The 22,757-nt window shown below is 39.2% G+C and overlaps 1 protein-coding gene across 1 annotated transcript in view; it reads left to right on the top strand.

Annotated features, from left to right (window-relative positions):
• Window positions 1-16,478, top strand: part of MOXD1 (monooxygenase DBH like 1) — a 48,373-nt gene extending 31,895 nt beyond the window's left edge. Inside the window, exons 8-12 of the mRNA XM_081327559.1 lie at window positions 4,756-4,947; window positions 7,450-7,509; window positions 8,673-8,815; window positions 11,352-11,520; window positions 16,199-16,478. Of these exons, the coding sequence (XP_081183685.1) occupies window positions 4,756-4,947; window positions 7,450-7,509; window positions 8,673-8,815; window positions 11,352-11,520; window positions 16,199-16,369 (735 nt within the window). The 3' untranslated portion in view covers window positions 16,370-16,478. The remainder of the gene's footprint in view (window positions 1-4,755; window positions 4,948-7,449; window positions 7,510-8,672; window positions 8,816-11,351; window positions 11,521-16,198) is intronic.
• Window positions 16,479-22,757: the final 6,279 nt, after the last annotated feature.

Genomic DNA, 22,757 nt, shown 5'->3' with positions numbered 1-22,757 from the left:
GCTGTTTGGAGTTGAGATGAAAAGCTGGGTGTCATCAGCATACTGATGGTACCCTACTCCAAAACCACGAATGATCTCACCCAGCGGTTTCATGTAGATGTTGAACAGGAGAGGTGAGAGAACCGACCCCTGAGGGACTCCGCAAACGAGAGGCCTCGGAGTCGATCTCTGCCCCCCTGCCAGCACCGACTGCGAGCGACCCAGGAGAAAGGAGGAGAACCACCGCAGTACCGTGCCTCCCACTCCCAGTCCCCTGAGGCGCCGGAGCAAGATACCATGGTCGATGGTATCGAAAGCCGCCGAAAGGTCTAATAGGACTAGGACAGAGGAATGGCCTCTGTCCTGGGCCCTCCAGAGATCATTCATCAGAGCGACCAATGCCGTCTCCATGCTGTAGCCCGGCCTGAAGCCCGATTGGCACGGGTCAAGATAAACCGCTTCATCCAGGACCTGAGGAAGTTGATGCGCCACCACACTCTCAACAACCTTCGCAAGGAAGCGAAGGTTGGAGACTGGACGAAAGCTATTCAATGAGGTTGGGTCCAAGGTGGGCTTCTTGAGGAGAGGTCTCACCACCGCCTCCTTCAAGGAGGCGGGGAAGTGACCCTCACTCAGAGAAGCAGAGATGACCACCTGAAACCAGCCTCGTGTCCCCTCTCGAGCTGCATAAGCCAGCCAGGAAGGGCACGGGTCCAGTAAGCATGTGGAGGAGCTCAACCTCCTCATAATCCTGTCCACTTCCTTTGGAGTCACAGGATCAAATTCCTCCCAGGTGACATCGACAAGACTGTCCATGTCCTGTTCCTCCAACTCTGCCCAGTTGGAGTCCAGGTCGGTTCGAATCCGAGCGATTTTATCCAACAGATATTGACCAAATTCCTCGGCTCGACCCTGTAAGGGTTCCTCCCTCACCTCTTGGTTCAGTAGGGAGTGAGTCACTCTGAACAAGGCAGCCGGGCGATTATCTGCGGACGCGATAAGGGTGGAAAAGTAGTTGGATTTCGCCACCCTTATCGCTGCGAGATAAGACCTGGTGAGGATTCTTAGTCGCAATCGGTCGGGTTCGGATCGACTGGATCTCCAACGGCTCTCTAGGCCCCGTCTCCGACGCTTCATCTCCCGGAGCTCCGCGGTGAACCATGGGGCTCGCTGGGATCTGCGCCGGGTCAGGGGCCGCAGGGGTACAACTCGGTCGAGAGCCTCCGTGGCTGCCCTTTCCCAGGCTTCCACTAAGGCGTCCACCGAGCTGTGAGCAGGGAGTGCAGGTGGGTTCCCAAGCGTTGCCTGGAACCTGTCAGGGTCCATTAGGCGCCTGGGGCGGTACCATCTGGTTGGCACCGTGCACCCACGGCGGGGGGTGGCAAAGGAGAAGTCTAGCCGTAGGAGGTGATGATCGGTCCATGACAGGGGCGTAACGGTCGTGGAGCCCCCACCGATATCATCACGCCACCGTCCAGATAAGAACACCAAGTCGGGGGTGTGGCCTCCGTCATGAGTCAGTCCAGAAATTATTTGCGACAGGTCCATGGCCGCCATGGAAGCCATGAATTCCCGAGCTAGTTCGGACTATCCTCCCAGGGACGGTAGGTTAAAGTCGCCCAAGACCATGAGTTTGGGGAATTCAACCACCAACCCTGAGAGGACATCGTGTAGCTTAGGCAGGGCTGCCGCTGCACGATTAGGTGGAAGGTACGCCAGCAGCAGGCCCAACTGCGCCCCCGGACCGTATCTCAGAAGGAGAGACTCACACCCGACTATCTGAGGGACGGTGGTCTCCCGCGGGCTAAGGATCTCCCTGATGATTACTGCCACTCCTCCACCCCTACCATGGGCCCGAGGCTGGTGCAGCACCTGGAAACCAGGCGGGCAGAGGTCAACCAGAGGGACACCACCCTCTGGGCCCAGCCAGGTTTCCGTGATGCAAGCCAGGTCCGCGTGCTCACTCTCCACTAGGTCACGAACAAGGTGAGCCTTGTTAGCAACGGACCTGGCATTTAGGTAGACCAGCCTGAGCTTAGGAGGCTGCACATCTTCGCTCCCGGGTCCTCGGGGGAAGTACAGAGGGTCGGAGCGTCTCACCGCTTGTATAGAGCAGAGTTGACCCTCCCGGTGTCGATACGGCCCTCTGCTTGTGCACCTTCTGCCGTTCCCCACCATCCTGGGAATTGGTTTGTTCAGAATTTGTTCAGAAGCGATTGAAATTTCAATCTGGTTTGAAAAATAGCAAATAAGAAAAGGCAAATTATGTTTAAGTATGCCTTTTAGTTCCTTTGGTTTGTCAGTAAGGATGAATAAGTTGTCATAAATATATTAGATCCAATTTCTGCATTAGTCTGCAATTTTTAAAAAAAATGTCAAAATTTGTTCTTTCATATACTTTTCCCTGTACATATTTTTTTTGCTCAGGATTTCCCTTAGTATTTGCATGTGAAGCTACGAATCAGAGGCAATTCATTCCTTTAGGAGAAATTAGATCGGTTTATTCAAAAATGCTGATAAATAAAAATTTATTTCCTTTATTTTATTGTCACTGAACCATTATAAGCTTCTGAAATCTTTTTTAAGCTTTATGCAAATGACCAATATGTTTTATATTTGTAAAAGACGGTAAGCATTGTTATGATATTTTCATTGTTTACATCAAGGCATTTTACTATGTACATAGCTAAGCTTTCCTTTTTTGCAAGCCATTTTTCCTTAGAAAAGGAGAAGATTCTTTGCTGAATGTCTCTAAAGGTGCATAACTGATATCAGGAACTCAGGAACAAATGTGTGTATTTATTTTTATTTTAATCCCATTTATATCCCGCCCTTCTCCGAAGACTCAGGGCAGCTTACAATCTAAGAAGCACAAATCAATGTGCTTAGCAATAGCCTTCATTCTATTTATACGCCTGCTTATTAGGGCTTCCCCCCCCCCAAGCGGCATTATTACAAAGTCAGCTTAATTGCCCCCAACAATCTGGGTCCTCATTTTACCTACCTCGGAAGGATGGAAGGCTGAGTCAACCTTGAGCCTGGTGGGATGCGAACCTGCACTAATTGCAGGCAGCTGGTGTTACTTAAGGAGGCATTAGCCCACTGCTCCACCAAGGCTCTTGGACGTGTGGCTGTGTTCTTCCACTTAAAACTATTATTAGTTCATTTTGTGTTGGTGGGGGAGTTTCTATCTAAGAAAAATAGCCCATTGGAAAACAATGAGTGGACAATATCCTTTTGAAAAATGAAAACCAAAGGGACTCATTTCTCATATGGTTAAATATGATAGGAGTCCAATACCATCTTACCCACATGTGTTTTAAATGAAGAACAGGTGGGAGAAAATGAAAAGCCATAAACTATGGAATTGATTTATCAGACAGACCTAATAAGCGGATGTAAGACATGGTTTGTTTATTTCCTCTAACCCTAAAATCTGTTATCTTGTAGTATTCGCACAGATTGAGGATGTTTTAGAAAAGCCGAGGAGATTTTAAATGATTGTGGCTGATGCTACATGATAGGCAAGTGCTTCAATGCCAGGTTAAGATTGCTCAAATGTACTTCTTCTCTAGTTAAGATGTAGAATTTTGTATTACTTGAAAAAAAATTGTTTCATATTTAGAATTGCCATATATTTGTTCTTGTCTAAAATTTAGTAGCCAGAACTGAATGAAATCTACTCATTCAATAAATACTTTAACATTCTGTCTGCAAATATGAAGAGCCAAGTGAAGACCTTGTAAACATATAGGCTAAATTTTAGTATCAACCCTTTGGTTCCAGAAAGATATTCACAAATGCAAGGGTGTCCACACATAAGCATCTTATTAAACCAGTTGCATCTTTTATTAGTGACTGAAAACCTTATGGATTTTTTTTTCTGAAACAAGTTTTGCTGAATTTGTGACTTACATCTTTGAGGATTAGAAAGAGTAGCTTATAGAAAGAAGGAAGTTATATGTAACCTTGGAGAGAGGGTAAAGTATAAATGTATTTATAACCACTGCCAAAAAGGTCAGAAGTTGCTTCTTTATAATCTTTTCACCTTCCTTCCTGTCTGCCTGCCTGCCTACCTCCCTGCCTGCTTTCTATAGTTTTCTTATTCACTCTTCTTTCTTATTTTCTTTGCTTATTTGCTAATATTTGCATTGTTTTTATTGTATGTGTGTGTGTGTGTGTGTGTGTGTGTGTAAATTTTTGGGGGGGATTAAAGGGAGACTGATATGCATTTCAAACTTATTTGTTCTCATCAATCAGCCATACCCTTCTGAGATTCGAACCTGGGCCGATTGCACCTTAGGTTCGAATCTCAGAAGGGTATGGCTGACTGATGAGAACAAATAAGTTTGAAATGCATATCAGTCTCCCTTTAATTCTTTGTTAGCGATCCAAAAAAAATATTACACAAATATGAGCTGTCATGCTGTGACTACTGCCTGTGGATGGCCTTGGGTTAGGCTGAAACAGGAAATAAGATTTGTCCCATGTTTGGGGCCTAGCAAGGTATTCTAAATACTTAACAAACACTTTGTGTGTGTGTGTGTGTGTGTGTGTGTGTGTGTATAAACAGCTGCATCTTTTTCTAATACCACGCTGCTGCTTTCTTTACTATAGCACGATCCCAGAAAAAAAAATGCTTGGCCGAAGCAGTTTCAGACAAGTTACTTTTGTACCATTTTGCTCTCTGAAGCAGCTTTTCCCTTCAACTGCAGACCAGCCACAATCCATGTATTCTCCTAATATTGAATGTGTTCTCTTACTGACCTTTTCCAGGCTCTTGACGCTGAGAAGCCAAGCGGAATCCATGTCTTTGCTGTTCTTCTCCATGCACATCTTGCTGGCAGGGCGTTAAGGATGCGCCATTTCCGCAGGGGCAGTGAACTACAACTGCTGGCTTACGATGATGAATTTGACTTTAACTTCCAGGAGTTTCAGTACTTGAAAGAAGAAAGGACCATCTTGCCTGTATGATGTCTGTTTCCTGTTTTTCCTAGCCTTATTGCCATTGTTCTGTTTCTTCAGGCCAAATTGTCACTATTTTAGTTTATTTTGGGGTTCAAAGTTTCAAATGCCCATACAGTATTTACAACATGCATAATTTACCTCCTGTAAGAGAAAAAGAACTGAAGAGGGATCTAAAGGACAAGTGGACAAAGATGAATCACTTCTTTCATCTATTATGAATATTATTTTTTTAAAATTCCATTTATATCCCGCCCTTCTCCGAAGACTCAGGGTGGCTCACAATCTAAAGCACAATGTGCTTAGCAGTAGCCTTCATTCTATGTATATGCCTGCTTATTAGGGCTTTCGGGGGGCCCCAAGCGGCATTATTACAAAGTCAGCTTATTGCCCCCAACAATCTGGGTCCTCATTTTACCTACCTCAGAAGGATGGAAGGCTGAGTCAACCTTGAGCCTGGTGGGACTCGAACCTGCACTAATTGCAGGCAGCTGGTGTTACTTAAGGAGGCATTAGCCCACTGCTCCACCAAGTCTCTTATGAATATGATCTAGCAGGAAATTAAAAGTTCTTAACATTTACTTTGTTTCCCCCTCCAACATTTTTATCTGATTTTCTTTAAAGGATATATTTCTCCTTGGGAGTATTTTCTGTTTTTGTTACTGCTAACAGTTATTATTTGCTTGGTAAGTGAAATGTGAAGTAGAGACAGAAATCTCCTCCTCACATCAATCTGTCATCCCTTGTCAGTAATACCCTGCCTGGTCAGCTGTAGGCCTCTCAAGATGTCCAGGCCTGACAAAGAGGGCTGTGTAGTTCCAGAGTGGAAAATTTATCATCTGCAACAATGCTTTTAATATGAGCTAAGAACATTAATTATTGCTTCAAAAATGTCTTTAATCCCAATAGATTATTCAGAACCAGCATGCTTTTTTAAAAAAAATACTTGTATTTACTGAAGATAGTATTATTTCTGAAATTACAGATAGTCCTTGAATTCTGAAATTACAGATAGTCCTCGAATCAGCCCAAAATTTATGTTGCTAAGGGAGGCATTTGTTAAGTGAGTTTTGCCCCAATTTGCAACCTTTCCTGCCACAGTCATTAAGTGAATCTCTGCAGTTGTTATGTTAGTAACCCAGTTGTTAAGTGAAACTGGCTCCCCCATTGACTTGACTTGTCAAAAAGTCGTGAAAGGTGATTACATGACTCCTGCAACCATCATTAAATATGAACCAGTGGCTGCAATGGTTAAGTATGAAAGACAGTCATTTTTCAATGTTGTGTTATAACTTCAAACATTCACTAAGTAGAGTGTTGTAAATCAAGGATTACCTGTATTATTCTATAAAGTATAATGGAAGGCAATCTATGAAGGCTGCTTTAATTTGTATTCTAGCACTGAATTAGATGGCCCTAAATACTCTTTCTAAGGGATGAAGCTTGCAGTGTGATGTCATGATGCAAACCCCACAACTTATATATTTGATTGTAATGTTGAGATGCAAATATAAGGGCAGTTTTGCATTGTGATGACATGACAGTTTCCTTCACTTTTTCATCTTCATACTTTATATCAGAAGCAAGGCTTCCAACTCCAGGATGTTATTATTCTATGAAACAATGAAAGTGGATTCACATAATGATTTGGTACGAAGTAGTTCAAGAATCTAAATGTATCCTCCCAAATCAGAATCCTTAAAACAGTTATATAAATTGTTAATTTTCAATGCAGAAGAAATAAATTGTTACAGAGATGATATTCATATTCAGTATTTTAACTTAAATGAAATCCAAGTTATTTTTTTCTTGTTTCTGCATCTTCTCTTTGTCCTGCCTCCACTTATTTGTTGATTGTGATCTCTCTGTAAAGTCTGCCTAAGCCTAAATTTTATAACCCTCTCAGAGCTATTCTTTGCTCTGGAATAATGAAAATTGTGCGGCTTTTGCTATTTTGCACAATATAACAATGTTTTACTCACGATTACAAGCATATGCTTAAAAAAATTATCTGATCTACCAAACCTTATTTCTTTGTGTAGCAGGCAAAAACAGTTCAAGTGACCATATGAATCAGATTTTAAAGCTATTTGTCTTCTATTCCTAGTCTAAGTGCTATTATTTCTTCCTGTTTTCAGGCAGTGGAATGCTTTTGCTGTAATGCTGGATTCTTTGGGGGGGGGGAGGAAATCTTTGGGTTTGTTGGAATTGAATCCAAAATATCCGTGTTGGGAAGTCTAATATTGGGGAAAAAGTGAGTTTCTTTTGATATATTTGCTTCTAAGGAAAAGAAGAAGTGGGAAATAAAATTCCAATGTAATTCTAAAACTTATTTTCATAGCACAATTGTTAATGGGCATATGGATCAATAATGGAACATTTCAGCCTGCATTTTTTAACTTTTATTACTTCGTAGCAAATGCTTCAATAATGTCACCATGTATGTGTGTTTAGATTACAATGTCTCAAATTTTTAAGAGTGTATTTCTTGACTTTGCATTTCAGGGAGATAATTTAGTCACTGAATGTCAGTACAGCACCCTCAATCGATCAGATATGACCTGGGTAAGAAATTTTATGAGGTGGCTTGATGTGGAATGAAAATAGAGTAAAATTAACATGTTTAAAGTAAATGTTAGATATTGTTAACATGTAAGCATTGTTATTAAGAAATGAGACTGATTCATATGTAAATTTAGAATTATTTCAATTCATCCAGCTTCTTCTTAGTAGGTCAACAGTAGCATGGCAGATCCCTCCACTACTGGAGTCTTTAGGAGTGATCCATTCAAATAAGTGAGAAAGGTGCCTAGAATGCCAAATTAATTAAGACCAAATTTTGAGGAAAGACCAATTTTTGAGGAAACAAAATCAAATAAATGAGCCACTAAACCAGTGTTTCTCAATCTTGACAACTTTAAGATGTATGGACTTCAACCACCAGAATTACCTAGCTAGAATGCACTAGAAACACAGCACTAGCCTCCGATTGGATTGCAATCTTACTGGAATTTACTATTCTTTTAAATAAGCTACTCTCACATCGTGTTTTTTTTAAAAAAATTGTTATCATTATTACCGTGCTCAAAATTTGAGCTTGCTTCCACATTAAGGGTTCTAAATTGGTTTTAAGGCTGAGATTCCCTGCCATATTACATAGTATCAGTTTAAAAGGAATGTTAAAATCAAGACTTTATCTCCCTTGAAATAAATGCATATATAAACTTTAACAAAGCAAAACAAAAATATTTCTGCATAGAAATACCTGCTTGTTTCTCTGTAGGGTGTTGTCCCAACTCTCAAACATTAGAATATAGAATTCCTCTTCACATTAAAAAATGCTACCAATCGAATTACAACTGTGCAAGCTAAGAAAAACGTATTTCAAATGGTGGTAAAATTATTGCACTGTATAGTTTTTAATGCAGGCAGAGACCAAATTTTCAGACAGCCTCAGGAAGTTACCGACTATACTAAAATTAGCTTCTTTTAGCCACATATAATTTCATATTATCCTCAGTTGTGTATCATTTTTATGTAACTGTCCAATACTGATGTTGTTCTTTTCTTGGCTGTCATTTTAGATGTTTGCCATTTGTTCATAGTGGTAATAGCTGCACTCACAGTTAAATGAAGATAACAGCAGGAGGCAGCATTGGACAGTTTTAGGCCTGAGCTCAGAAGCAACCTCTGAAGCCTACATTGGTAATTTGTTTATCTGTTTCCAGGGTGGTTTTAGCACCAGAAATGAAATGTGCCTATCCTATCTTGTGTATTATCCGAAAATAAATCTTACTCGATGTGAAAGTATTCCCGACTTAATGGAGCAATTGCAATTTATTGGTGTTAAACAAATATACAGACCAGTGAGGTAAGTAAGCATACTACAGAACTAAAACTTGTGTTCACTGTCATTTGAATAAATGCTGGAAATTATTCTTGATATTACTTTCTAGGGAGGGATTATCACTCCAAATGTATTGCATTCGTTAAAAGACAACGGTCTGTCTTTGAGAAAACTAATCGGTGGCTTTTCATAATCAAATTGGTGGTGGGGGACGTGGAAGCGTCCCTGTGATCATGGCCCTGGACCACATTTTGTGCATCTGTGCCTTAAGCGAGGGTCAAGGAAGACAAGGAGTAGGAACTGGGTGTCTCATTAATCAAATGGTTTCCTGAAGGGGCAGGAACAGACTTCATTCTGATTCTGATGAATGGGATATAAAAAGACCTTCACTTTGGAACAGGCGCAGAAGGGAAACAATAGGCATGATAGGCTGGTATGTTTGTTGAATGGCTCATGTCTATTCTGAATCAAGCCAGAGGAAGTATATCCATCAGGATTTAGCTACATAATAAATGTTGGCTGGACTGTGTGATGAAAGTTTCTAGTAGCTGCAGCAGTCAGACACTCAGCAGTGCTTCTTTTAACTGTTTAAAGTTTTGATATTTTTATGTCTCAGAATAAAATATACTGTTGACTCTTAGAGCTGTTTTTATATTACTGTTCCCAAGAGCCTCGTACTACAGACTGATCAGCACAGAGTTAGAAACTCTTTCGGAGAGCTGCATCCTCAGAGAATAATACTTGCAGACTTTTTCTGTCTTTTTATAATCACTCCTGACAGCTAAGGGAAAAAACACATGTTCTGATTTAGAGCCTACAATTAATCGTTCTAATCTCTGCAAGCAGACAGGGTAAAAAGTGAATTGCTCTCCAACGAACATTTATACCATTAACAAAAATGCACATTTGACCCAAGAAAAGGCAAATGGTTTAGGGAGTTCAAAAAAAAAAAAAAAAGGAAATGTTGCTTTTAAGATAAAATAAAAAAATCAGTAATAGTTCAAGTTTGCACTCCTCCAAAGTTCATGAATTGCGGGTTATTTTAAAGTAAAACTTAATGCTTTAATTTTATTTTATGACATGTTTGTATATCTATTCTGTTCAGTAATGTGAAAAATAAAAAATATGCCATGTACTTAACAAAAAGAAAACGTGCAACCTGCCAACAGGTACTTGAGGTCTACATAAATGTGCTTATTTTTTTTGAAAAAATAACTATCTTAACTTGGGGAGTTCTAGATTAATTTTTTTCCAAATGTTGGTTTTGCTGTGCATTATTCTTAAAACCTGAAGTTTTCATTCCTGTTTTTGCTATGGGGTTCTTTTTCCCTGTATAGCTTTTTTGCTCTTTTTTTTCTTTCTTCTCTTTATCTTCCTGCAATATGGTAGCAATAGCAATAGCACTTAGACTTATATACCACTTCACAGTGCTTTACAGCCCTCTCTAAGCAGTTTACAGAGTTGGCATATTGCCCCCAATAATCTGGGTCCTCATTTTACCGACCTCGGAAGGATGGAAGGCTGAGTCAACCTTGAGCTGGTCAGGATCAAACTCCTGGCAGTCAGCAGAATTAGCCTGCAATACTGCATTCTAACCACTGCTGCACCACGGCCCATAACGTATACTATAACATGGGACTTCTGAGCAGATATATATAAGACTATTCTTGGCAAAGGATTTGCATAGCTCCTACTACTGATAGATTGCTTTGGGAAGGGGAGGAAATAATTATGCTTCAACTTAAAAAATATTTATTTAGATAAATGAAAATGAATGCTCTTCATAATCTGAACACATCTGGTGCTATGCCCAATATGCACATTATAGCTTTTGTATACTTTTTCCAAGGGACGCGGTGGCTCAGTGGGTTAGGACGCTGAGCTTGTTGATTAGAAGGTCGGCAGTTTGGCGGGTCGAATCCCGAGTGCCATGTAACAGAGTGAGTGCCTGTTGCTCATCCCAGCTTCTGCCAACCTAGCAGTTCGAAAGCACGTAAAAATGCAAATAGAAAAATAGGGACCACTATGGTGGGAAGGTAACAGTGTTCCGTGCGCCTTTGGTGTCTAGTCATGCCGGCCACATGACCATGGAGACGTCCTCGGGCAAGCACTGGCTCTTCGGCTTTGAAACGGAGATGAGCACCGGCCCCTAAAGTTGGAAATGACTAGCACGCATGTGCGGGGGAACCTTTACCCTTTACCTTTTTATACTTTTTCCATCTTTTTCCATCTTGTATTTTTCCATCTTCCATCATGTATTCAGCAAATCTATTCCTAAAGCAGGGGTGTCAAACTGCTGGCCTGCAGGCCAGATGTATCACAACGAAACCACACCCACCCCATTGCCGGCAATGGAGGAAAAGTTCCAATATGTCGCACGAGGTCATGTGACATCGTGAATTTGACATGTCTGTCCTAAAGCATCCATTCCCCAAATCACCAGAGAAGATATTAGAAGAGAAATGTAGTAGGGCAGAGGTTGCAATCACAGGTTGAGTAGATCTAATAAGTATAAAACAATCACTTATAGTTTGAAATGCATTTTTCTTTTTATGTATAGAACCTGGCCTTTCATTATCAAGAGTCCAAAACAATACAAAAATCTGTCTTTCGTGGATGCCATGAACAAGTTTAAATGGTCCAGAGAACAAGGTCACTCCTACAATGACTATGTTCTTAAATTACCATTAAATGTAAGGTGTACCAAGACAGAAAATGCAGAGTGGACTGTAAGTTGATTTCTCTGTTTTTCTTTGTGATTGTGACACCAGTTGCATGGATTGTAGAACATGTGTATTCTAAAACAGCCATGTTAAAAAAATGATTTAACAATTTCATTTAGCAGCAAAAATATTTCCCAAAAAGCCTGTACCATAGTAACCATTGTGCATATTTGAAAGACAGGATAATGTAGCTGAAACTGTAACGTTGACTGAGGCAACAAGTTGTGTGAGGCAAATGTTAAGTAGATCATATGATTTAACAAGGTATGTGGACCTAAAAATTAATGTATCAAAGATAATTCTGTTTGACAGGAAAAACTGAGTAAATGATTTTATGTTATATTTAAACAATGGAACAATAGAGCACGTAGATGAATTATGTACAGTATCTTGATAGAATGTTTACCGCAGATGATGAATTGTTGTTAGCTTCGAAGTCATGTCCGACCCATCGCGACCCTATGGACAACGTTCCTCCAGGCCTTCCTGTCCTCTACCATCTTCTGGAGTCCATTTAGGCTCATGCCTACTGCTTCAGTGACTCCATCCAGCCACCTCATTCTCTGTTGTCCCCTTCTTCTCTTGCCCTCAATCTTTCTCAGCATTAGGCTCTTCTCCAGTGAGTCCTTCCTTCTCATTAGGTGGCCAAAGTATTTGAGTTTTAGCTTCAGGATCTGGCCTTCTGAAGAGCAGTCAGGGTTGATCTCCTCTAGGACTGACCGGTTTGATCACCTTGCAGTCCAAGGGACTCGCAGGAGTCTTCTCCAGCACCAGAGTTCAAATGCAGATGATGAAACAGACAGATAAAATTCAAGATATGCAAATACTGGTAAAATGTAATGGGTAATATTGTGGCTTATAATCTGTAGTATGAATGTCTGTTAAAAGAAGCAAAAATATCTATGGATGACAGAGCAATTCTGCCCATTTTGTTATATAGAAATGAAAGAGGGGATAGTGGCATCTTCAAGCTTGTATGCTTTTGTCTCTTTAAGTACCACCAGTGAAGGAAAAAACGTGATCCACTGGACAAAACGTGATCCACTGGAGAAGGAAATGGCAACCCACTCCAGTATCTTTGCCATGAAAACCCTATGGACAGTACCAAAAGGCAAAACGATATGACGCTGGAAGATGAGCCCCTCAGGTCGGAAGGCGTCCAATATGCTACTGGGGAAGAGCAGAGGGCTAGTACTAGTAGCGCCAGAAAGAATGAAGCGACTGGGCCAAAGCCGAAAGGACGCTCAGCTGTGGATATGTCTGGTGGTGAAAGGAAAGTCCGATGCTGTAAAGATTTTTTCTCCATAGGAACCTGGAATGTAAGATCCATGAATCAAGGAAAGCTGGACGTGGTCAAACAAGAGATGACAAGACTGAACATCGACATCTTAGGTATCAGCGAACTAAAATGGACAGGAATGGGTGAATTTAATTCAGATGACCATCAGGTATACTACTGCGGGCAAGAATCCCTCAGAAGAAATGGAGTAGCCTTCATAGTCAATAAAAGAGTAGGAAAATCAATACTGGGATACAATCCTCAAAATGACAGAATGATCTCAGTTCGAATCCAAGGCAAACCATTCAATATCACAGTAGTCCAAGTCTATGCCCCAACCACCAGTGCTGAAGAGGATGAAATTGACCGGTTCTATGAAGCCCTACAGCACCTTATAGAAGTAACACCAAAAAATGATGTCCTTATCATCATGGGGGATTGGAATACTAAAGTAGGAAGCCAAAAGATAACTGGAATAACAGGCAAGTTTGGCCTTGGAGTACAAAATGAAGCAGGGCACAGGCTGATAGAATTTTGTCAAGAGAATACGATGGTCATAGCAAACACTCTTTTCCAACAACCCAAGAGACGGCTCTACACATGGACATCACCAGACAGTCAACACAGAAATCAGATTGACTATATGCTCTGCAGCCAAAGATGGAGAAGCTCTATACAGTCGGTAAAAACAAGACCAGGAGCTGACTGTGGCTCAGACCATGAGCTTCTCCTTGCAAAGTTTAGGCTTAAACTGAAGAAAGTAGGGAAAAGCACTAGGCCAGTCAGGTATGAATTAAATCATATCCCTGTTGAATATACAGTAGAGGTGACAAATAGATTTAAGGAATTAGATCTGATAGACAGAGTGCCTGAAGAACTATGGACAGAGGTTCGCGACATTGTACAACAGGTAGCAACCAAAACTATCCCAAAGAAAAAGAAATGCAAGAAAGCAAAATGGCTGTCTGAGGAAGCTTTGCAAATAGCTGAGGAAAGGAGGGAAGCGAAAGGCAAGGGAGAAAAACATAGATATGCCCAATTGAATGCAGAATTCCAGAGAATAGCTAGAAGAGATAAGAATGCCTTCTTAAATGAACAGTGCAAAGAAATAGAAGAAAACAATAGAATAGGGAGGACCAGAGATCTTTTCAAGAAAATTGGAGAGATGAAGGGAACGTTTAATGCAAAAATGGGCATGATAAAGGACCAAAATGGCAGGGACCTAACAGAGGCAGAAGAGATTAAGAAGAGGTGGCAAAATTACACAGAAGAACTATACAAGAATGAGCTTAACGTCCCAGATAATCACAATGATGTGGTCACTGACCTCGAGCCAGACATCCTAGAATGTGAGGTGAAGTGGGCCTTAGAAAAGCTGAGCAACAACAAAGCTAGTGGAGGTGACAGTATTCCAGCTGAGCTATTCAAAATCTTAAAAGACAGTGCAGTAAAAGTGCTACACTCAATTTGCCAGCAAATTTGGAAAACTCAACAGTGGCCACAGGATTGGAAAAGATCAGTTTACATTCCAATTCCAAAGAAAGGCAGTGCCAAAGAATGTTCAAACTATCGCACCATTGCACTCATTTCTCATGCTAGTAAAGTCATGCTTAAAATCCTACAAGCTAGACTTCAGCAGTATGTGGATCGAGAACTACCAGAAGTACAGGCAGGATTTCGAAGAGGCAGAGGAACTAGAGATCAAATTGCCAACATACGCTGGATCATGGAGAAAGCTAGGGAGTTCCAGAAAAACATCTACTTCTGCTTCATTGACTATGCTAAAGCCTTTGATTGTGTGGATCATAACAAACTGTGGCAAGTTCTTAAAGAGATGGGAGTACCAGACCATCTTATTTGTCTCTTGAGAAACCTATATGCGGGTCAAGAAGCAACAGTGAGAACTGGACACGGAACCACTGATTGGTTCAAAATTGGGAAAGGAGTCCGGCAAGGCTGTATACTGTCGCCCTGCCTATTTAACTTATATGCAGAGCACATCATGAGAAAGGCAGGGCTAGATGAATCAAAAGTTGGAATTAAGATTGCCGGAAGAAATATCAACAACCTAAGATACGCAGATGATACCACTCTAATGGCAGAAAGTGAAGAAGAACTAAAGAGCCTCTTGTTGCGGGTGAAGAAGGAGAGTGCAAAACTTGGGTTGAAACTTAACATTAAGAAAACCAAGATCATGGCAACTGGCCCTCTCAATTCCTGGCAAATAGATGGGGAAGAAATGGAGGTAGTGACAGATTTTGTTTTCCTGGGCTCCAAGATCACTGCAGATGGGGACTGTAGCCAAGAAATTAAAAGACGCTTGCTCCTGGGGAGGAAAGCCATGGCAAATCTAGACAGCACACTAAAAAGCAGAGACATCACCCTGCCAACAAAAGTGCGTATAGTCAAGGCTATGGTCTTCCCAGTTGCAATGTATGGCAGTGAAAGTTGGACCATAAGAAAGGCTGAGCGCCAAAGAATTGAGGCCTTTGAACTATGGTGCTGGAGAAGACTCCTGCGAGTCCCTTGGACTGCAAGGCGATCAAACCGGTCAGTCCTAGAGGAGATCAATCCTGACTGCTCTTTAGAAGGCCAGATCCTGAAGCTAAAACTCAAATACTTTGGCCACCTAATGAGAAGGAAGGACTCACTGGAGAAGAGCCTAATGCTGGGAAAGATCGAGGGCAATAGAAGAAGGGGACGACAGAGAATGAGGTGGCTGGATGGAGTCACTGAAGCAGTAGGCGTGAGCTTAAATGGACTCCAGAAGATGGTAGAAGACAGGAAGGCCTGGAGGAATGTTGTCCATAGGGTCGCGATGGGTCGGACACGACTTCGCAGCTAACAACACAACAACAGTGAAGGAAAGAGCATCATCGCCCGAGGCAATTACTGTTAGGATATTTTTTCTTCTTGATGTCCCACTGAAATCAATTTCCTTGCAATTTAAACCTGCTCTTTCTTGTCCAATCTTCTGGACAGTTTCTGCTCTGCTTGTCTCCTGCAAACCATCCCTTCAGAGAGTTGAAGACAGGTGTCATCTCTCTCCAAAGGCTTCTCTTCTCCAGGCTAAATGTACTTAATACCTTCAACAAGTTTAAAGGAGGAAGGTTTCATTTGCCCTCCTACGTCTGCCTTATTGCAGATTTTGACCTTCCTTGCAATCGTCTGTTCTTACACCTTCCGATTTGATAGAATTAAAAATTATTGAAAAAAATTAAACAATTGTTTATTAAACATTGGCATGCATTTTTCTGTTTTTATATTATTTTATTGTTGATATTTATAGGGATAATGCCTAGCTGAAAAATGTAGCATAAATGTACTTGAACAGTACATTTCAAGCTAAATTCAAACTAACCATGTGTCTAAATAAGTATATAATTTATTTCATTTATTTTTCAGATTCATGGAATGATGGCTTTACCACCTGAAATTGAAAGACCTTATACTACAGAGCCAATTATATGTAGCTCATCTTCCTGGTTAAATGCGAATCTATTTTTAACTGTGTTGATTGTAGTACATATCTCAGCCATTGCTTCAAGGAATCACGAACCTTTTGTACAATTGTAGATTATATTCATTCATGACATCTGTGCCATGCAAGTCCTCAAATATTTGCACTGTCACTCTTGTAGATTTATTTTTTTTACATAGTAATAAACTAAATTTTTTTAAAAATATCGTGTTCATCTCATTTGAAACAAAATATTACAAAAATAAAGTTCTTTTATGTATATAAGGTCCACTGGTTTGCAATATCCAGCTAAACTGGTCGATATATATTTTCATCTGTTTCATTCTGGCATATCACTTTATGATTCCAAAAGCTGCTCTGTATTTAGATATCAAGGAAATAAACTAAATATTATCTATGTAACCTTAATAATCATGAAGTCTGTTCTTATTTTGCCTCTGCTTTCGAGACCTGCAAGTTACAAAATTTTATAAGGTTGTATTTTGTCAGTCCCAACTGGACATGTAAATTATTCCTAATCTTTTCAGTAGAAGTGGTAAGTAGTTCTGGAGATTGATCTTTACTACCCTCCTACTATATACTCTAGATATGTGAAATACACACATTTGGAAGGCATCAAAGTCTGCCTTTGTTTGCTGTTCTATTTTGTCTGTACTGGGGCTCCTATGTCTCTATGAAATCTCCTTTCCTTAGATTAGATATCTACTAGTAGTGGAATAGAATGACATTATAAATGTTGCTATTTAGGAAAAGGTACCAGATGCTGTACAGGTTAAGTGGCTATGCTTAATATGCTATGCTTAATATTTTAAATCTACTAGTAATGCATTTTAGAGCTTTGTAAATGATGAAGTACGACACAATATAAATACAACTAATTGTGGTGTCACTCCAAAGGAGTTAAATCAGGGAGAACATGTTTCTGGGAATATCTTTAATTACTTTGTTGTTAATAATTGAGGGAGATAGTTGAACAAAAAGGCTGTACTAAAGTAGCATTCAATTCACAGAAGAAAATAAGAGATCATTAATAACATTCACAAGGTTGACTTCCTGGGTCATACCAATTTAATATCATGTTGACCCTAACTTTTCAATACAATAGCAGAGATGGTTATCATCAACATATTCTATCTGACCATCCTGCTACTCAAAATTTCAATGTTCATTTCAGAGCAAAGGTCAATTTATTTTTCATTAGATTTGAAATACACTTTAAAATGTTAACAGTTCTACTGGGGATTCCTTCCTGCAAAAACACATATGCTGGAGGACTATTATCTCTATTCATAGACTATAATAGTGCACAGATAACAACTTAGAGCAGAGGTCCCAACCTTTTGGGCACCATGGACCGGTTCCATGGAGAAAGGTTTTTCTGTGGACTGGAGGGTGTGTGATTTGTGTGCTGCCTACATCCCAGAGATAGGGCTTTGCTTGTTTATGCAGACTGGTTGCTGGCATGCCGTGGCCTGGTACTGGTCCACAGACTGGGTGTTGGGGACCCCTGACTTAGAGCATGTCCATTGTGTTGTACACTGATCAAACCATACTTTTAGTACTGTGTTCAGCTATAAGTACCCCACCTTAATAAGAATTCAGGCTAAGTTGAATAGGTTTCAGAGAAAGGCAAGAAGCAAAATCACTAGACTTGTCCGGCCTATAAGGTAGACTAGGCTTAGAAATGATTTCAGTGTTGATCAGTACTATTATTGTAACAGCTATAAGAATGTAGTATTTCAATTATAAATGTGCTTCCCCTTCCTCACTTTATCTTCCTGTGAACTAGGAAACGGATTGTCTGAGATATTTTCTCAAACTACCTTCTTGACTTGGCCCAGTCATCTTTTATTTGATTATTGCACTGCTAGAGAGTCTTCCACCAAAACCTCAAAGATATTCACTCTTCCCTGTACAGAAACTAAGTCCTATCTTATCTGTCTGTCTGTCCATCTATCTATCTATCTATCACATTTAGAGACAACCTATCATTAATAGAGCAACTCTGGGTGGTATATAGTTTACATTAATATTTAACCCTTACCACTAATTAGGATTTCTGTTTCTATTCAAGCTGTTCAGGCATGGGGGATAGGATCAATTTCTCTATTTCTGGTTTACCATTGGGTTTATTTTCTATTGGAATGAAAAGACTGGATATGTGAAAAGACTGGCCACAAATAGAGTGTTATTATTTGGAACGTTTAAAACTTTGGCAAGTATATGGTGTTAATTATAGTCAAAATTCTATTGTGTTTTCAACAATGAAAGTACTTAGATATTTTGGGTGTTTTAAGGAAAGAAATAAAATTTTGATCCGGTTCCCATAGGAAGCTTACTTTTTGGAAAAAATCATTTTAAAATAGAGGGAAAAACATTTTTTTCTGCAAAGTTTAGTTAGAAAAGTGATTATTATTCCAGATCAACTCAATAACTGCTGAATGGCAATGAATTTTATAATATATTTATTATGTGTTCATTTTATTCCCTTTTTGGGAAAGAAGTCTTTCATCATACAAAACACACTCATACACAAAGATATCTGATTAGGTCAATTTTCTATCTTGGCATTTGACCTCGATGGATGACCAACCAGGACAAGCAGCCTTTTGTCTGAAATAGTGCACTTATTTATGTTACAAAAAGTCTTGTCAGAGTTATTTTGGTAAAACAGCATGACATCATCTGCCTCCATGGCATGAGACCAGAACTTCCATTATTTTCCTAGAATGGAAGGAAAAATCTGATAATTGGCTTAGTGGGTTTAAAAAGAGAGGGAGATAATCACATACTGTCCAACCTTCCAAATTTGGTAAAGGTTACTGGTGGTATTAGAAATATGGGAACTAATTCATTCTCCTAATGAATTCTTCCTGGAGAGCAAACTGAAGAAATTGAAGAGGTCCTGAGAATTGTATACTTAACCATGTAATGCAATTTTTAAAGAATCCTCAAGAATACTGAACAATGATGATAAATATATGGACTTCTGAGAGTCAATGTTATGTTATTGCAGATTGCTAGATCTATAGTACATTGGTAACTAGCTATAAGGGAAGGGATTTATGATTGTGATACAGTTTGTTGTATGAATGTGACCATTCTATTTCCATGGAAAAGTTGATAGAGGAATTTCAAAGCTGGAAGTTCTCACACCCAGGTCATATTCTCTCTAAATGAAAGAGAGCAGGTGACAAAAGAAATAAATAATTTATTTCAATAAAATTATGTAAAAAAAGAAAAATTTAAAAAATAAGGCTAAAATTTACTATTCCTGCCTATAATTTTTTTTAAAAGATTACATAATTCCTAATATTTTTCAATTTTCTTCTTGGCATTGTCTTTTTCCCTCCGAAAGACCACACTTCACATGTTATTATCCACCCAGTTCTTCATACGTAAAGCAAGATAAAAAGAAATGGTTAAGCAAACATACCATTTCTTGTGAAGATCAGGGTTTTTCCATTTCATTTTAAAATTTATCAGACTTTTTTTTTGCTTTTTTACCTAATTTCCCTGGTCTTCAAACTTTTGGATAGTTTTAAAGAAGCTAGCACCTCACAGAATTGTGGTAACTAGAACACAGGCCATAATTAGAGGGCCAGTATTTTTTATTTGTTCTGGAGTATTTTACTAATAAGCAAAGTGAGGCTTGACTGTAGTCAGTAATTAATGGCATATTGCTTTTGAAGGGTGCTCCATTTTAAAACCATGGTTGACAATATTTTTACTTTTATACGATTACTAAATATACTGAGTTTCTCTCACTGAATCTTTTCCAGAAAATTGCTCAGTGAGTGAGGAAGAATTAGTTGATACTTCATCATAATTCCAAGAATTTTAGTTTGCTTTTCTGCATCTTCTCAGTTGAAGTTCTAGCCTTCCTTATCACCATCGTTCTGTAATAAAAGAGAATATTTCAATATTTCAATTAATATTGAAGGTAAGTAGCCACTTGTTACAGGGAAAGATAAATTTTCTTCAGTTTTTCAAAATCAAATCTCCAAGAAATCTACTACAGCATCTTAAAGAATATTATCACATGTCATGGGTATCAACTGTTCATTAATTATGAAATCACATCATTAAAAATGTATTCAGTATGTCTTATACCACACAGTCAAGGGGAGAAATACCTGAAATAATAATTTATGCCATGTAATATACATAATAATGTGAATAGAAACAGCTATTCCTTGCAACTCAAGTCCTTACTCTCCGCAAGGCTGTAAAAATAATACTGAGTCATGTCATACTTCCACCTTTGGATGTAGCATGTAAAGACCTAGCTCAGGGGTAGGCAACCTCGGCTCTTTTATGACTCATGGACTTCAACTCCCAGAAATCCTGAGCCGAGGTTGCCTACCCCTGACCTAGCTCCTTAGAATGGGCTTTAATGCTGGGAAAGGTAGAAAAGAGAAGGAGATGAGGAAGGAGAAGGAGAAGAGCAGGCAGGTGGATGGACTCATTTACAGCCCAGATCTATTCACTGTTGAAAGACCAGGTTAGGGGCAGATCTTCAGGGAGAAAATCTTCCCATGCGGTTGCTAAGAGTGGATAATGATGATGGCACATAATCAATCAATAAATTACCTTCTCTGCTATAAATGAGACTGGGATCCAATTTAAAATGTTATTAAAAAGAACAATTAGCAAGAATTCAGAGCTTATAATGGAACACAAGCATAAAGGAAAATTGCAGATTCTTATACTGTCTTGTCATTTAGTCTTATACTAGAAAGTGGGAGACCGTGAGTTCAAGTTCTGCCTTAGTTATAAAAGCTGGCTGGACCTTGGGCCAGTTACTTTCTCTCAGCCCAAACTTCTGATTTTTTAAAAAAAATAAAATCTCTCTCTCACTCTCACTCTCTGACACACACACACACACACACACACACACACACACACACACACACACAGATATGCATATAGACATAGATATTGATGCTACATGTTGCTACCTATCTATATTTTATCAGTACATAGTTCTGTTTCTCTGTTCATCTACCCTACGCTATGCATTCACTTTCTTGTTACACAAATTTCTAGCTTCAGAGACAAAACTCATTGCAAATAACTTACAAATGGACTGTTTTGTTAATGAATGCTGCCATCTTATGGTAAAAGACATAAATGGAAGCGTGAATAATTGTTCAACCTCAGTTAATGGTATTTTCAAATCAATCTTTTTTGTTTAATTAAGCTGGATTGTGAAATATTTCAGATGGGAGGGCGAATTGTAAAATAACTGCATCATGAATGCAGTTAGTATAGAAAAATAAAAGGTTTGATCTCATAGTTCAGCAACATGTCAGATATTTTGATTTCTGGGTCAATCCATTCCCAGGTTAACATTTTATGTTTCAAAAGCTGCAGAAATGTTTTAATAGAATGGTCAAATTAATATCATCCCATTGTTGAATGGGGAACTAGGCCTCTCACCTTTTAATCACTACTATTTTAATTTTTTACTATTTAATTTCAAGATTTCTGTGACATTTATAGATGCCTGAGCAGGGGGTTGGACTAGATGAACTCCAAGGTTCCTTCCAACATCATCATCATCATCATCATCATCATCATCATCATTATTATTATTATTATTATTATTATTATTATTATTATTATTATTATTATTATTATTATTATTATTATTATTATTTTCCCACATGCCGCTACATTGCCTGCTTGCACCACAATGTCTAATGCAAGAATGTAAGTTGCAGCTTTTCAATAATTATGTTATTAGACATGAGACTTCATTTATCCCCTTGCTCCCCTTGGAAAGGCTCATGCTGATATGCTCCTCTTTGGTCTGTTTGATTTTTTCCTCTTCCCCCCACCCCCCCAAACAAGGAAAGAAAGTTCAGAGATGCCTACTTTTGATCACAGCATGTTACTTCCTTAATAAACCACCCTTGTCCTTTTAGCCTTTATGTGTCTGATTCTATATAGTTTCAATTGGCTTCTTCGTGCCCTTATTCTTAATTCTATGTGAGCCCTTATTCTTAGTTCTATGTAAGAAGTCATAAAGATTTAAACTGTAAGAGATTATGTGAGGTTGATATAGTGTTGCTTGGTTAAATTGTCACAGTTGAACCTGACTGTTTTAATTATGTTTATGATGGATCTAATCTCCAGGATATAATTATACTGATTAGCCCTCTCCACAGCTACATGCACCACATTCTTGAAAATTTCCTTTTTACTAAAATGTGTCTCCGTTGCAGGGAGGGAATCTCATGGTGCTTGCAACAGAGCTGCAAAATAAGTACTGCAAAGAGTTTAAAGTGAGAAGCACAACCAAGACTGAAATATTAGGCCTATGTTTTTGCAGACAAGAAGAATAGGAAGCAAAGGGAGAAGTCCATTCTGACAGCATGAATTAGCTGAAACATTTTGAAATACTCAACATATCTCTATATGAATGGGTGACTTAATGATGGGTGTGCTTGTATCCATGTATACAAGTGTCCTTATGTG

Source organism: Vipera berus (assembly GCF_964194415.1).
Source record: "Vipera berus genome assembly, chromosome: 1".
Lineage (NCBI taxonomy): Eukaryota > Metazoa > Chordata > Lepidosauria > Squamata > Viperidae > Vipera > Vipera berus.
This window is presented reverse-complemented; position numbering and strand designations above follow the sequence as displayed.